Here is a 17,072-nt window from a genome sequence, read left to right as displayed (position 1 = left end):
AGAACTCCCTGACTCATCAAACTCCAAGGTATGCACTAATTTCCAAAGTTGCACTCATTTGTCATTACTGCAGAGTAATACTGAAGCTGAGATACAGTGCAGCCAGGAAATTTGTCACTACATGCCTAGGCTGTGAGCACAGGATTTTCCTTTTGAATGGCAACTGCAACTTTGGTGGCATTGGAATTATGTTTATCTCACTGCAGTGGACTCAGCACCTGCATCAGGGAGCCTTGCTTGGGGTGGTGGGTGGATGGCGGAGAGGTTGGGTAGGCAAAATCCTACTGCAGACCACGGTCAATGCAGAAGTAGAGTGATCACATTGAGATCTGACCTGACATCAACTTCTGGGACTTTCCTGCACAGCTCACCCCCAACACCCCAACACACCTCCAAAGACCTGGAAAATTTTTTTCCCATATTCTCTGGATTAAGATTGGGGTGCTACATCGTATAAGCACATGTAGGGTTAACTTAGGGCTGAGTGCAGTACCTTGCACAGAGTGCTGCGAGAGAACACATGACCTGCACCTAGAGGTCAGTCTTGTGTCAGACAGAGCTGTGTAGACAAGCAAGCATAGAGGCAGCTCCTAGCTTGATCCCTTTACTGTATATTTGTACTTAGTTCTTGTACTTAATAAATACATACAGTTAACCTAACCTAAGATTACGAAGACTTTGTTAAGAACTACCGAACGGTATCCAACACCCGACGACAGGGTAACAGTGAATGGACCCAAAACCTCGCAAAAAATGCAGACTAAAACAAAAAGACTAACGAAAAATTTGACGAAGCATTCTGACCTGAAGGAAAGTTTGAGAAGCAGATGCACAGAGAAAAATCGCCAGGAAAAAGCTCCAAAGTAAGGCTTGGAAGCTGAAGGCAGAAATTTAAAATTCCTCACTGCAGCAGAAGATTCCACAGGATCTCTTGTTAGCCCAGCTTCAATTCCTAGAGTGCAGAGTCAGCCGGCCTAGGAGGACTAAGCTAAAATTTTAGAATTCCAAGTTACAGCGAGTTCTGAGAAACTTTATTTGGTTCAGTGCTCAGAAATTGCCGTTTAAAAACTCCATTACAAAAACCAGATTCCCGAGTCAGCGTCTGGACATGTGACTTCCAACTTTGCTCCGAAAAGGAAAAAAAACAATTAATTTGGAAGAATCGTGACTAATGAATCAGCTTTAAAGACCAGCAAAGATGAGGATTCAACACTTTTGGGACTCTAAAGCATAGCACTGGAAACCTGCAGCTAGTTGATCTAAGTAATCATTGTTACCAAATTTTTGTCAAGGCCGAGCATGAGCGCTACTGGGAGCCTGCCAAAACCAGCAAGCATGGTTAAATCCTTTGTCTTCAAAGAAACAGTGGCACCATCTTGAATTCCAACAGGTTCTTAAAGCTTCAAAGCTTTTTAAGCATAGATCAGAAATCCACTCTTCCCAATCAATTTGGACTTATCCAAGGCCTGGATCAATCACATAATAGGATACTTTGGAGAAAAAAAATTCCTTAGATACACGTTTGCTTCAGGCCTGGATAAAAAGACAGATGCTGAACAAGTTAACACACTGTTTTACTCAGTAGGCCTGACAGCGGATGACATTATAGCTAGGCAAGGAATCAACAAATCATCTGTTAAATTTAGCAGAAGTGCTAAAATCATTCAATGTTTATTTTGACCTAAGAAGTAGCAAAGTCTTCGAAAGGGCTAAACTTAATAAGTGTGTCCAGGAGTCAGGAGAACTTGTCGACTCATTCAATAATGACCTGTATAGAATGGCTGAAGGCTGCGAATACGGAGAACTAAAATCTGAACTTCTCAGGGATAGAATATTTGGAGGAATAGTGGATAATACACTCTCAGACATGCTGCAAACGAAGGAAGAGCTAACCCTCAAGAAAGCTATCCAGATTGTAAGGCAGTCTGAACTGTGTGCAGCAGTGGTCCATTTTAAGAGGAGGAAGTAAACCATGGCACAAAGAAAACCCCAGAAGTTAAATAGCACAGAAACAGGTCCACCCCAGGGCAAGGAAAGCAATGCTCTAACCGACCAATCGAGCGACCATGCCAGTGATGTGGTGCAAAATGCCCCCCGGGTGAGATCAATGTCTTGCAATTTCAGCCCAATGCTTTCAATGTAACAGAATAGCACATCTTGGCAAACTGTGCAAGACCAAACATCTAAATCCACAGAAGACCCAAAGATTGTTTTTTTTATTATTCGTTCATGGAATGTAGGCATTGCTGGCTAGGCCAGCATTTATTGCGCATCCCTAATTGCCCTTGTTCAGAGGGCATTTAAGAGTCAACAACATTGCTGCGGATCTGGAGTCACATGTAGGCCAGACCATTCATGGGGTTAAAACTGCACAGCAAGAGGACACACAACCATGCTTCTTGGGTCAAAGATCCAGGATTTTCATATTGGAATGTGTGCATTTCGGTTAAGGACCATCTCACAAAATTTAAATTGGACATGGGGAGCCAGTGTTACAGTGCTATCAGACAAAGAACCTTGGCTGGGAGACGCCTGACTTTGAACAATGACACACCACTCTATGGGCCTGGAGGAATGTGACCTCTGGCCATAGGCAAGACTCTTGAACCACTAAGGAAATGGTGGCAAACAAATCTTCGAGCTCATGTAGGTCACAGTAACCAGTCTTTTTTCTCTTTTGAGCAGAGATGCCTATGTAGCTCTGAATCTCCTCAAAATGGCAGATGTCAAGTCAACCACTGTTGTAAATTATACAGAACTGCAAGTTCCCGAGAGCTCAAACAAGAAAGAGTATCCTGGCAGAGGCATCAGCTCCGCACTGTCTTCTCTCTTTGCAGGACAGGTTTGTCCAGTTCCGTTACTTGTGCCAGAAAGCCCTCATCAGTCATACCAGCCAACCACTCAGATGATTAGCACATTGCCTCCAGCAGAGAATTGACAAGACAGCAACCAACAACCAGAAGAGCCTCAGCTTCCAGTTCAGATGACTGTTGATGAGTTCAACATTGTGACCACAGAGAAAATACTGCAAGCATAACAGTGCCACAGATGATGCTGGAACCAAGCAGAAGCTGTCCATGGCCAACAGCACACCACACAGCCAAAGGCAAAGGTGACTGTACAAAAATAAATCACATCCTCAGGAATGGCCATCTTCCAGTGCAGAGGACATCGTGGGACATCATGGCAACTCACACAACAAAAGAAGAGGAGGACAGAATGACAGGGAGATGAGCAGAATGTTCATTCACCCCACAAGAAACAACAACCACCTATCACCTCAATTGCCAAATTGACAAAGAGAGGTTCAATACCTTGGCATGGCAAAAGAGGATAAGAAGATACCCTGATGCCAGAACAACCTTCAAATCGACAGAGTTCAGCTGCAACCACAGAGCCTATCACTCCTTCAACAATAGTAGTAGTAAAAATAAGGCTGAAGCATTTGCAGCCATCTTCAGCCAGAAGTCCTGAGTGGATGATCCATCTTGGCCTCCTCTGAAGTCCTGAGCATCACAGGTACCAGTCTTCAACCAATTCAATTCACTCCACGTCATATCAAGAAATGGCTGAAGGCACTGGATACTGCAAAGGCTATGGGCCCTGACGATATTCCAGCAACAGTACTGAAGACTTGTGCTCTAGAACTTGCCGTGCCCCTAGCCAAACTGTTTCAGTACAGCTACAGCACTGGCATCTACCTGGCTATGTGGAACATTGCCCAGGTGTGTCCTGTACACAAAAAGCAGGACAAATCCAATCTGGCCAATTACTACCCCATCAGTCTACACCTGATCATCAGTGAAGTAATGGAAGGGGTCATCAGCAGTGCTATCCAGTGGAACTTACTCAGCAATAACCTGCTCACTGATGCTCAGTTTGGGTTTCACCAGAATTACTCAGCTCCTGACCTCATTACCGCCTTGGTTCAAACATGGAAGAAAGAGCTGAACTCTCGAGGTGAGGTGAGAGTGACTGCCCTTGACAACGAGGCAACATTTGACCAAGTGTAGCATTAAGGAACCCTAGCAAACTGGAGTCAATGGGAATCAGGGGAACTCTCCCTGCTGGTTTGAGTCATACCTAACAAATGAGATATGTATATTAAGGCCTCCAGACTGCCTGATCCCATGAACTCAAAGACTTGAAGGGAGAAAATAGGGGAGTAATAATGGTGCAAATATATGGGGTAAACTAGAACACCTTGAAATACATTGGATAATGGCTTGTGGGGGAACGAGCCATATAAGAGTCTGGCAGGTACTGGGTTAATGTGGGACTGAGTGCTCTACCACCCACAGTGATGTAAGAGAACACTTGACCTGCACCAAGGGGTCAGACTAGTGTTGAACAGAATATAGAAACAGCGTTAGCTTGAACCCTTTGCTGTATCTATGTACATAATTGTATATACATATTAATGACAAAAACTAAGATTTCGTTAACAGCTACCCAACAACCTATAACACACAGGAACAAAGATATATATATTTCACAAAAACAGCAGCAGTTTGAATTTATATGCATAACTTTTAACATAGATAAACATCCCAAGATGCTTCCTGGGAGCATTGTCAAACAATATGTGACACGGAGACATATAACGAGACGTTACTACTGGTGACCAAAAGCTAAGTCAAAGAGTTTAGTTTCAGGGAACATTTTAAAAGGTGAGATGGAAAAGTTTAGGCAGGAAATTCCAGAGCTTCAGCACTGTCAGAATTAAATACTTGAGTCTAACTATATGTTTTGCTGCATAACAAACAGCCTAACAGCTTTTCTAGAATGAAGTAAAACTCTCTTAGGAACTTGCATGAATCCTTTCAGCATTTCAAAACAAAGATATTTTTCAGACTGTAATCATACTTTATGATCGTAAAAAATTTAATCTGCCCAAAGGAAAAATCAAAGACAAATCGGGCTAACAATAATAAAGACTTGTAGCATCACCCAAAGGGGGCACTGCGGTATTCGTCGTTGCTTTAAACTGATGTTTGTTTATTAAATAGCATCATTTTAATTGGTCATACTCTTCTCATTGTTTTATTTTTGAGATATAAACAATGCATGGATGCTAGGTTGCAGAGCGTATAATGTTCATAAACAAAAACTGTCTCATTTAAGCGTATCACCTGAATCTTCCGTAACCAACTAAAATGCAACACAAAAGATATGGCAAAAAACATCCTAAAAATAGATCAATACTGATTTAAAAAGGTTCATTGATTTAAATACATTTTCCGATAATCTGCGCTTTCGGGAAAACCCAGAGCAGGAAATAAAGGAAGTCTCTGGGTGTAGGGGCCGCAGTTCTCGAAACTGTCTGATTTGGGTTAGGTGTGTCGACACCGAAACAAAAGTTTCAGTGCGGATTCTTGGCACCTGTTATTGAGAGGAACACTTCCTGGTTCAAGTTTCAAGTGCAGAAAGGATTGCGCCGAGAAGTAAGCGAAGGGAACTCGTAGACGCCTGTCTCAGGTCTATTCCTATTCCATTTAAAGACTTAAAGAGATCTTGCTCATTGATTCATTCTCCGAATGTCTTCCTCCTGGGAGACAGAATAGAGAGGACCCCCCAGCAGCGTGAGGAGGGAAAGCCATGGGGAATTTCATACGGACTCACTGTGTTTGTTTCAGGCGTTTCTGTCCTTGTGTCTTCCACACGCCCAAACCCAAAGAGTCGGACAGGGTGGTCGAAAACAACATGCCCACCCTGCCCCAGCATCTACCACCAAAAGCGCTACTGCAGCACAAGGTCTATGTGGCTTTATACGATTACTCGGCTCGCACTCCCGAGGACCTGAGCTTCGAAGCGGGGGAGATGTTGGAGGTGACCGACCAGTCCTCAGACAACTGGTGGTTGGCTCGGTCACTGGTGCGAGGAGACGGCAGGCAAGGTTACATTCCCAGCAACTACGTTGCGCCCGATCACAGCATAGAGGCAGAACCGTAAGTAGACAACATTGTAAGTCTGTTATTGTTAATAGAAGAATACGTCAGCACAGGGTACTGAGCTCCACCGACCACGAGGTCCCCCCTGACTGAATATTGGATCTGTTTCGAATTAGCTGATCTCTGCCAAGTCAGCGGTCAGGATATGAGAACAGTTCTGGGCAATAGCTGGATAGGGAGCAGGACATCGCCCAAACCTCTGAATTCTGATCAATAACTATGGGATAAAAACAAAAACAAAAAACTGCGGATGCTGGAAATCCAAAACAAAAACAGAATTACCTGGAAAAACTCAGCAGGTCTGGCAGCATCGGCGGAAAAGGAAAGAGTTGACGTTTCGAGTCCTCATGACGCTTCGACAGAACTAGGTGAATCCCAGGAAGGGGTGAAATATAAGCTGGTTTAAGGTGGTGGGGGGTGGGAGAAGTGGAGGGGGGTGGTGTGTTTGGAGGCAAAAGCGGTGATAGAAGCAGATCATCAAAAGATGTCACAGACAGCAGAACAAAAGAACACATAGGTGTCGAAGTTGGTGATATTATCTAAACGAATGTGCTAATTAAGAATGGATGATAGGGCACTCAAGATATAGCTCTAGTAGGGGTGGGGGGAGCATAAAAGATTTAAAAATATTTAAAAATAATGGAAATAGTTGGGAAAAAGAAAAATCTATATAATTTATTGGAAAAAAACAAAAGGAAGGGGGAAGAAACAGAAAGGGGGTGGGGATGGAGGAGGGAGGTTAAGACCTAAAGTTGTTGAATTCAATATTCAGTCCGGAAGGCTGTAAAGTGCCTAGTTGGAAGATGAGGTGTTGTTCCTCCAGTTTGCGTTGGGCTTCACTGGAACAATGCAGCAAGCCAAGGACAGACACGTGGGCAAGAGAGCAGGGTGGAGTGTTGAAATGGCAAACGACAGGGAGGTTTGGGTCATTCTTGTGGACAGACCGCAGGTGTTCTGCAAAGTGGTCACCCAGTTTACGTTTGGTCTCTCCAATATAGAGGAGACCGCATTGGGAGCAACGATTGCAGTAGACTAAGTTGGGGGAAATGCAAGTGAAATGTTGCTTCACTTGAATGGAATGTTTGGGCCCTTGGACGGTGAGGAGAGAGGAAGTGAAGGGGCAGGTGTTACATCTTTTGCGTGGGCATGGGGTGGTGCCATAGGTGGGGGTTGGAGAGTAGGGAGTGATGGAGGAGTGGACCAGGGTGTCCCGGAGGGAACAATCCCTACGGAATGCCAACAGTGGGGGTGAAGGGAAGGTGTGATTGGTAGTGGCATCATGCTGGAGTTGGCGGAAATGGCGGAGGATGATCCTTTGAATGCGGAGGCTGGTGGGGTGATAAGTGAGGACAAGGGGGACTCTGTCATGTTTCTGGGAGGGAGGAGAAGGCGTGAGGGCGGATGCGCGGGAGATGGGCCGGACACGGTTGAGGGCCCTGTCAACGACCGTGGGTGGAAAACCTCGGTTAAGGAAGAAGGAGGACATTTCAGAGGAACTGTTTTTGAAGGTAGCATCATTGGAACAGATGCGACGGAGGCGAAGGAATTGAGAGAATGGGATGGAGTCCTTACAGGAAGTGGGGTGTGAGGAGCTGTAGTCAAGGTAGCTGTGGGAGTCGGTAGGCTTGTAATGGATATTGGTGGACAGTCTATCACCAGAGATTGAGACAGAGAGGTCAAGGAAGGGAAGGGAAGTGTCAGAGATGGACCACATGAAAATGATGGAGGGGTGGAGATTGGAAGCAAAATTAATAAATTTTTCCAAGTCCTGACGAGAGCACGAAGCAGCACCGAAGTAATCATCGATGTACCGGAGAAAGAGTTGTGGGAGGGGGCCGGAGTAGGACTGGAACAAGAAATGTTCCACATACCCCATAAAGAGACAGGCATAGCTGGGCCCATGCGGGTACCCATAGCCACACCTTTTATTTGGAGGAAGTGAGAGGAGTTGAAGGAGAAATTGTTCAGTGTGAGAACAAGTTCAGCCAGACGGAGGAGAGTAGTGGTGGATGGGGATTGTTTGGGCCTCTGTTCGAGGAAGAAGCTAAGGGCCCTCAGTCCATCCTGGTGGGGGATGGAGGTGTAGAGGGATTGGACGTCCATGGTGAAGAGGAGGCGGTTGGGGCCAGGGAACTGGAAATTATTGATGTGACGTAAGCTGTCAGAGGAATCACGGATGTAGGTGGGGAGGGACTGGACAAGGGGAGAGAGAAGGGAGTCAAGATAATGAGAAATGAGTTCTGTGGGGGCAGGAGCAAGCTGACGTGATCGGTCTACCAGGACAGTTCTCTTTGTGGATTTTGGGTAGGAGGTAGAAGCGGGCCGTCCGAGGTTGGGCGACTATCAGGTTGGAAGCTGTAGGAGGAAGATCCCCAGAGGAGATGAGGTCAGTGACAGTCCTGGAAACAATGGCTTGATGTTCAGTGGTGGGGTCATGGTCCAGGGAGAGGTAGGAGGAAGTGTCTATGAGTTGATGCTCAGCCTCAACTATAACTATGGGGTGTTTTGGTTCCTGTGGTGGAATAAATAACCTGTTGAAATTCATCCCCATGGGCTTCATCTCCATGAAAGCCCACATGAGATTGGTATTGGAGCGCCTTTGGATAGCTTTATCCAATGCAGTTTATTTTGCATCATTCTTTTTAGATTTACATTTCAACTGGTTGTGGGTTTGAAAAATAAATTAGTTGATTGGCTTACTTGTGAAATGAGTTAGTTCACCTTTATGCAAAAGGCGTATTGTGTATGAAATGCTGTTATCTGGGTACATATTTTGTACTGTCACACTTGATCTCTCTGACAAATGCATTTGCATGATTTATTGTTAAATTGTATTGTACTGTACATAAACAAGTTAGTGGATTATGTGCTGTAGTTGCAGTTGATTGGAACTCAATAAGCAATACCTGGAAATTTGGTTCATCAAACATCAAAATGGGGACTCCTTTGCTATTTTAAGGCAGGCATTAGATTCCAGGAGATTAGCAGCTCTGCTTAAGAAATAATTTTCATGAAATATTTCATGTGTTAGTTGATTAAGAATCAGGAAAAAACTTATTTCAAGAGACAAATTGTTGAAGTTCTGGCTGTGATTTTTAAAGCTCCATGGAAGTTATGAAAGGTATGTGAGGCTGACCGTGAAAGTAGGGAGAATAGTTATGTAGGTGCACAAAAGAGAATAACAAGCTTGGGTAATAACTGAAAACAAGTGGGAGGATATATTTTAAACAATTAACCTGGCATGTGGGTGAATGTTTCAGTATATCCAGTCATGTTGCAAAACACTTCTGGCAGTCACTTGAGAGCTAAGTCAAAGAGTATCAATACTGTAAAATGACAAATTTGATATTAATTTAAACCAATAGCTATCTAGTATTTAGTTAACACTTCACTCAAAAGGTTGTGAATCTTTGGAATTCTCAACCACAGAGGGTTATGGGATGCTCCATCCTTGAATATATTTAAGCCTGGGATAGACAGATTGTTGGTCTCTCAGGAAATCAAGGGATATGGGGAGCAGGCAGGAACCCCAGGTCGGCCATATTATTGAATGGCGGAGCAAGTTCGATAGACCATGCAGTGTAGTACTACTTCTATTTCTTGTGTTCTGGTGTCATAATTATTGCATGAAGTTCTTAAGTTGATTGCAGCCTGGGACATGCCTGTTTTTATTTGCTAAATTTTATAAGGAGATGGCCATCTCTGATGTAAAATGACCTAAAACATTGAAAAGGATGTCTTAAATCTTTCCCTATTCTCCCCTCCACTTAGACTTATAATTTTTTATAAGTAGATTTTCAGAGGGGTAAAAGAGAGAGGGATTTGGTTATTACGAATGTGGCTGCTTTAATGTACCCAGTCTTGTCATCTCAATTTCCCCTTCACATACAATATACCTTAATGAGGATTAAGTCTTAAGTTTACAGGAGCTCATTTGCCTTCAAGCACTACTTACACAAAAGACTCATGAAGCAATTATGACTATTTCCATGACACTATGAGGCAGATTAGAATGCCTTGCCAAAATTGTCAGTCACTGCTGACCAGAATAGCGCTTCAACTTCATTTTTAAAAATTGAATGTGATAAATGTGTCATGCCATAATAAAGGCAAAGGTAAGTATAGATTCATTGGCTTTCACCCTACAGGGTATGCAGTGTAACCTTATGTGGAGGTAGTGTATTACAGGTCACTCGGAGTCCAAGTTGCTGTGGCAACATGCACTTTTACATGCATGTTGTAGTCTAGAGCTTTATAGTAATGGTACAGGCTCTAATTTTCTTTCCATTGTATCACAAACTAGGAATCCCTCCTCCTCTTACCACCTGCCATTGGTGTATATTGGAAGGATTTGCAGGTTGATACTCAACCTGTTTGGCTACATTATGAATGCACCTTCCTTGGCCATCAAACCCTGGGCTAGGACTTGAATCCACAGCTTCTGGCTCAAAGGCAGGGAAGCTACCCACTGTACCAAAAGACCATGTCGGAACTGTATGCACCATTGGTCAGTCAGCAGTAATGCTAACTGTTGGGGGAGTCCAAAAAGAAGTTATGGAAATTATTTGGAAGAAAATGAGTGAAATTCCACCTTGCCTCTGTAAACATGTTTCAAGAGTTCATGATTACCCATAACACATCACTTGATAAACTTAATAATTCACCCTCAAAATATCCCAATTTCATTGAAAACAGGGAATCATAGGTTGCTACAGTGCATAAACAAAGCATTCAGCATCAGTGTCTTTCTCTGTATGCACCATATTCTACTCCTCGGTTGGCTTGCTTCATCCTTTAATATTTTTCAAGCAGCTATCCTTTTCAAAAAGTCACAGGTGTTGCTTCGATAACAGCTTGGGGCAGATAATTCGACCTTCTAATTGCCAACTCTAAATATTTTTAAATCCCACATTATTTTGATGATAATTCTAAATTATCCCTCCTGATTATCATGCCACCCTTTAAGCCATGAGTAACCTTCTTGGCTTTAGTGAAAAATAGCCTTAACCTCTCCAATCTCTTTTCACAACAGCAATCCTTCATTCTTGTTAACATCTCAGTGAATCTATACTGCAACTCTTCTGTCGCATTTAAGTACTTGTTACAGACAGGGAACAGAGACAGACTGAACCCCCTAATTCTTCTAACCTTCTGTCTGTAAGCAGAGGTGGTTTAATTATGATCAGGCTGAGATATGTTTACCAGACCCTGTTTATGTATAATCAGTTCTTTTTACAAAGTCGCTAGCTGCAGACTTCCTTGGATTTTTAAACCAGGAGTATTATTTATTCATGCTATCCTGGAAAAGCTTTGTCACTATTACTTTATTCTTTCTTGTTTTGATGATGTGTATATGTAAGAGAAAGAAATTTCACTTCTATGAGTATTAAAACCTGACAGAATAGTTAACAGTTCATGTGAATATCAGAATCCAGTGAGAGGGGTTCTTTCACTTAGGAGTTAATCCAGGTGATTCCAGGTAGTTAAAGACAGGGTTTTGGGAAGTCTACTTTGAAATAAGAGATGCACAGCAATTTTACAGAGGCAGCCTTGAAAATACTTATAGCCAAAGGACTTGTTTGATTTTCCAGGCAAATTTAGATTTTTTCAGAAATGGGTTTCCAGGAGGCCTTAAACTTTATGCCCTGTGGCTTGGTAAAAAGGCACGATGCTATAGCCAGCTTTCTGCATTGATGTTATTTCTGTATTCATCTGCATTCTGTAATGCTGTCTGTAAGCAAGCAGGACTTTTCATAAAAAGGCTTTCAGTAATGAAAGAGTTTCAGTCAGTTGTTGACCAGCCATTGATATACGATGGGAGCAATCTGTTCATCTGTTCATTTTAACAAAGTTGCTTCCACATCTCTTGGTCAAAACCATTGACATACATTGGAAGCAGATAGAAGTCCTAAGCACTTCTTGTGCATAATCTGTTTTAGTCGCTCTCCTTTGTTACCTGGCAGTTCTGGAGATAGGTCATCTGAGGCTTTATTGACCCAGCTTTTTTGGGGTGAGTTGACAATGGTAGGTGCAACATTCCACAAAGCTGTGGTCATTTTAATCCACTTCTAAAAGTTTCCCGAAGCTCGACCAACTCGCAGTTCTAAAAGTCAGGTGATCTGTGGCAGCCATTGTAAAAGTCCAACAGTGTCCATTTTGAAGATAAACATGGTTTTTAACAATTTGCAATATTCTCATGTCTTCTTGGCATTCCAACTATTACCATCCCAACAGTGGCCAAACCAAGTTCTGTATAAAATCAGCATTACCTTCTTTCTTTTGTATTTGATGCCTTTGTACACAACTCAGGAATTTTTTCTATTTTCATGTCTTTAAAAACAGCAGCCTATGTAGGTAATAATTATCTCTGTATCAAGCTTCCTCTATTCCTCCCCCATGTTATCATTACCATCAAGCCAGTGGCTCAACCCAATTCGTTGAAGAGTGTAGGAGGCCATGCCAGGGGCAGCACCAGGCATACCTAAAAATGAGGTGTCAACCTGGTGAAGCCATAATATCAGACTACTTGCATGCCAAACTGTATAAGCAGCATATGATATATAGATTAAGCGATCACACAACCAATGGATCAGATCTAAGCTTTGCAGTCCTGCCACATCCTGTGGTGAATGGTGGTGGACAATTAAACAATGAACAGCAGGGTCCTTAAATATGCCCATCCTCAATGATGGGGGAGCCCAGCACATCAGCCACATGGACTTCAGTAGTTCAAGAAGGTTGTTCACCACTACCTGTTGAAGGGCATTTAGGGATTGGTAATAAATGCTGATCTAGTCAGTGATGTCCACTTCTTGTGAAAGAATAAAAAAAGTTACATTGGTTTCACTTTTTTCAAGTGTGTGTCATGGGTATTTGTTCAGACTAGCTTAGTCAGAGAGCTAAATGTACTGACACACTTCATGGTCGGCACGGATTTAGAAGTTATTGTAAAAAAAAATGATTGTGTTTTTGCATTCATTCTTTGTTCATGGTAATGTCCAGTGTTGTCCTCTGTGGGACATGGCTAAACTTGCAAGCTCAGCTGGCTTTCCCTTCTGTGCATTTTAAAGGATGTTGTCTGAGAGCAATCTCAATGGGGATAATTGAAATGTTGTAGGTAACTCAAAGTCCTGTAAGGACTCTGCCAGCCAACAGCCTGAGATGGATTTACATGTGGATTGTACTGAAACTGCCCCATCAGCCCCTCATTTTCTTACCTCGACTGACTGTTTCACCACACTCAGGGCAGCAGACACTTCCCTCTTCCACTCCTCCATGTCCCCAACCTCACTCCACACCATCCCCTCACTACTGACTCCTTTGCTGGTCCTGAGCCTCCATGCAGGTTGTCCTGCTCCCCTCCCTTGTGCCGCAGAGTTCAACAAGGGAAACGCTGACCTCAGGCACAACTGCACAAAGCCGATTATTGCCGCTACATTTAAGCGAACTTGAACCCGGTGCCATGAGAGTCTTGTGTGCCACTGACTTTATCTTGAAGGTAGGACATAATTTTAAAAAGCTTTCTGCTAATGAATGTTCATGGAATGCAAATGTATTACAAGTGGGAACCCACCATAGGACAGTGTAAGGCCTGACATGTCACAAACATGTCACTGATTTAATCTCTGCATCTCAAACTGCCATTGGGAAATCAAAATTTTGGTCCCTGCCTAATTCAAGCATCCTGCAGACCACGTTTCCTACTCTTGCAGGATCCATAAAATCCTCTGCCGCCCTTAGTAAGTCAGTGCTGTGTTGCTTTTAGAAATACACTTCCAGATTGGTTAATACTAGAGTACAGTGCAGAATATTATTGTCTGAATAGAAGCTTAACATAGTACAAGCCAATTAAATATTATAAACATGTTGCCAATTGTAGATCCTATATTCACCAGCTGGTAATAACATGCTAATTGTGTGTCTATCTCTCTGGAATTGTTGCTATGTAAAGTTATATCTATGTTGAAAAAGAGTTTTACCATAATCAAATCAAATCACAAAGGAAATAAGGCACTAGCTTTTGGCTGGATCTGTATCTTTTTTTGCTTGTTACCATGTAACTTTTTTTGATTCAATTGCTGTTCCTTCTTTAGTGGTTATTTTAAGCCTGAAATTGGCCAGAAAAATAGGCGTGATGCAAATCAGTCATGCTGACCTCTGCTCCTACATGTCTGAACCATGTTCCCAGTGAGTGAAACTTTATATTGGTCAGATCTGAATCTCTTTTTGCTTGTTACCACGTAACTTTTCTTGATTCAATTGCTGTTCCTCCCTTATTGGTTATTTTATGCCTGAAATTGGCCAGAAAAATAGGCGTGATGCAAATCAGTCATGCTGACCTCTGCTCCTACATGTCTGAACCGTGTTCCCAGTGAGCAAAACTTTATATTCAGAATTGCACCTCAAGATTTTCTGGCTCTTGTGTTATTGCAAGTGAGAATTCAAAGCTTGATACTTTGCAGCAAGTTACAAGCCACAAAGTATAATAAGTAAGGAAAAAAGAAAACATGTGAGGAAAATGATGAGAGAAACCACATGACAGCCAACAACAATTTACATTATAAGAACTGTTTAAATGTAATAAAAGATGACCAGCTGCTTCAGTTAGGAGGAGAAAGCAGGCCAAGCAAGAGTAGAAGAATAAGAAGAATTGGCTGAACGTCTTCTTGATAAGATTTTAAAGAGTATCTTAAAGACAGGGAGGGAAAATGAAATAGAAAATGAAAAGGTAAAGTAGGTAAGGTGTGTTCCGGAAGTATGACCTATATGTCTCTGCTACCAAGCAAGGGTGATTGGGAAGGAGGAGATGCACAAGAGGCTAAGGTCAGAAGATTGTAAGAAATGTAGTAAGCAATACATGGAACTGAACCTCTTTAAAAAAAAAAATTCAAATAAATCGTCAGAAGAATAAAGAGCGAATTCAAATGGAATATAGCTGTACGAAGGGCAGCACTAGGAAGTCCTCCCAATATTATATTATAATAGCAAGAAGCTTATAAAAGAAGAATCAAGGATACAAACTAATACTGAACTAAAAATAGTTAACTTCTAGAAGTATTCACCAGACATGGCACTATTAGCAAATCACCCATTATAAGATATAAGGTAACTGAGCTTAATAACTTTGACATGACCTGATGGAGATCCTAGACAAATAGGTTCAAGATCAGTAGATCTCCAGCATTTATGAAGGATAGGTCATAGATGACCAATCTAGTTAATTTTTTTGAGGATGTCACTAACATGATGGAAAGGGAAGTGTCTGTGGAGGTTGTCTATATTGACTTTCAGAAGGCATTTGGTAAGGCTCCACCCTAGTATTAATAAAAATGAAAGAGCATGAAACTGAAAGTACCTTGCAATAAAATTGAAAATATGCAGCAGCTCAGGCAACATCTGTAGAGAGAGAAATCAAGTTAATGTTTCAGATCAATGACCTTTCATCAGACCCCTTATAACACAGGTTGCTAATTAATTGGGAGGTAGGAGGCAAAGGATAGGGATAAAAGGAACATTCTCTGATGGACAGAAATGATGTGGTCTCAGGGTTCAGTACTGCAGCCTTGGATCTTCACCAGTATGCTTTGGATGAAGGACTGGATAGTTATATACCCAAGTTTACGGACAACAGTAAATCAGCAGACACAATGGATGGAAACAGCAAGTTACAAAGGGATTATAGACAGTTTAAAGGAGTGGACAAAACTGTGGCAGATGGAATTCAATGTGGAGAAGTGTGAGGCCATCCACTTTGGATCTAAAATGATTAATTGGAATATTTTCTTAATGATAAGAAACTTGGAGCTTTGGTGGAGCAAAAGGATTTGGGTATCCAGGTACACAAATAACAGTGCACAGATATAAGAAATGATCAAGGGGACCAATGGGATATTAGCCTTTATCTCATGGCAGTTGGAATAAGTAAGGGAGCGATTCTTCTCTTGTATACCAAGCCATTCCTTTTCCCCCTCTTTCCCCTTCCCACCTGTAACCAATTGCATTATTGTGATTTTTTTCCCCAAGTCTTAGTGATTTCGATAAATTTTGAAATGAATAGAGAGTTATTTGCTGTAAAAGTTTGCACTCAAAAAATGAGAAAATTGTTAGCCTATAGAGGATGGTTGTGGGGGCTTCAGTCAATCAGGCTGCTTGTCCCTTGTGTTTAGGTTCATATCTTTAATTTTAAGAAGCCAGTAGTGCAAATATTGCTGTTTACACTTAAAAAAATAATAATTAATATGTGATGAAATTGCTGTAACCAGTACTCTTGTATAAACAAAGCTCAAAAAATACTTTCAAATAACCTGTTGTGTTCCAAACACAGTGAAATGTTTTGATGTGCAGTCACTTGTTCTATAGACAAGCACACCCCCACTTTGTGTGCATTGTAACTTCCACAAATAATAATGATCTTAATGACTAGTTAACCTGTGTCAGTGTAACTTGGACAGAATAGTCGGAAAAGATGTTCATCAGCAATAGCAGCAATTTGTCACATGAAGGTAGCAACACATTGGCCAAGACACTGGAATAACCTCTTGGCTCCTGCTCTAACATTGCTATGGGATGTTTTGCATCTATATGTATTTTTATATCCATGCTCAGTTTAATATCTTATCTGAAAGATGCACTTCCAACAACGCAGTAATCTTTCAGTATTGTGGATTATATGTTCAAGTTCCTGGACTGAAGCTTCAACTGAACTTCTGACTCAGAAGCTCAGATTATCATCACTGAGCCAGGTGGTTATAGGGATGGGAACTGCTGCAAAAGTAGGATCTTTAAATATAGTGGGGCATCTTTTGACTGCAAATAGAACCCAGTGGTAGGCAAGATACTGGAATCTTTGTCAAAATTTAATAGCAAAATATCTCAAAACCAGAAATACTGCGGAGTAGTCGGTAAGGATATGAAAGGGAAGGTCACGCTTGACCAACTTATTGAATTTTTTGAAGAAGCAACAGAAAGAATAAACAAAGTTAGTGGAGTGAATGTGATGCACAAGATACTACATAGTAAACTTATAATTAAGGTCAAAATGTGTTGAGTCAGGATCAAAATGAGTGACAGAATGAGTGGCAAATAGCTTAAAAATGGAGAGTAGGACTGAAAGGTATTTAC

At 41.9% G+C, this 17,072-nt stretch overlaps 1 protein-coding gene across 1 annotated transcript in view; it reads left to right on the top strand.

The window, feature by feature from the left end:
• The first annotated feature begins 5,408 nt into the window (after positions 1 to 5,408).
• frk (fyn-related Src family tyrosine kinase) overlaps positions 5,409 to 17,072 on the top strand; it is a 99,038-nt gene continuing 87,374 nt past the window's right edge. The window contains exon 1 of the mRNA XM_041188031.1: positions 5,409 to 5,948. Within this exon, the coding sequence (XP_041043965.1) occupies positions 5,599 to 5,948 (350 nt within the window). The 5' untranslated portion in view covers positions 5,409 to 5,598. The remainder of the gene's footprint in view (positions 5,949 to 17,072) is intronic.

Source organism: Carcharodon carcharias, chromosome 5 (assembly GCF_017639515.1).
Source record: "Carcharodon carcharias isolate sCarCar2 chromosome 5, sCarCar2.pri, whole genome shotgun sequence".
Lineage (NCBI taxonomy): Eukaryota > Metazoa > Chordata > Chondrichthyes > Lamniformes > Lamnidae > Carcharodon > Carcharodon carcharias.
Note: the sequence above shows the minus strand (reverse complement) of the source record. Positions and strands in the feature narration are given on the sequence as shown.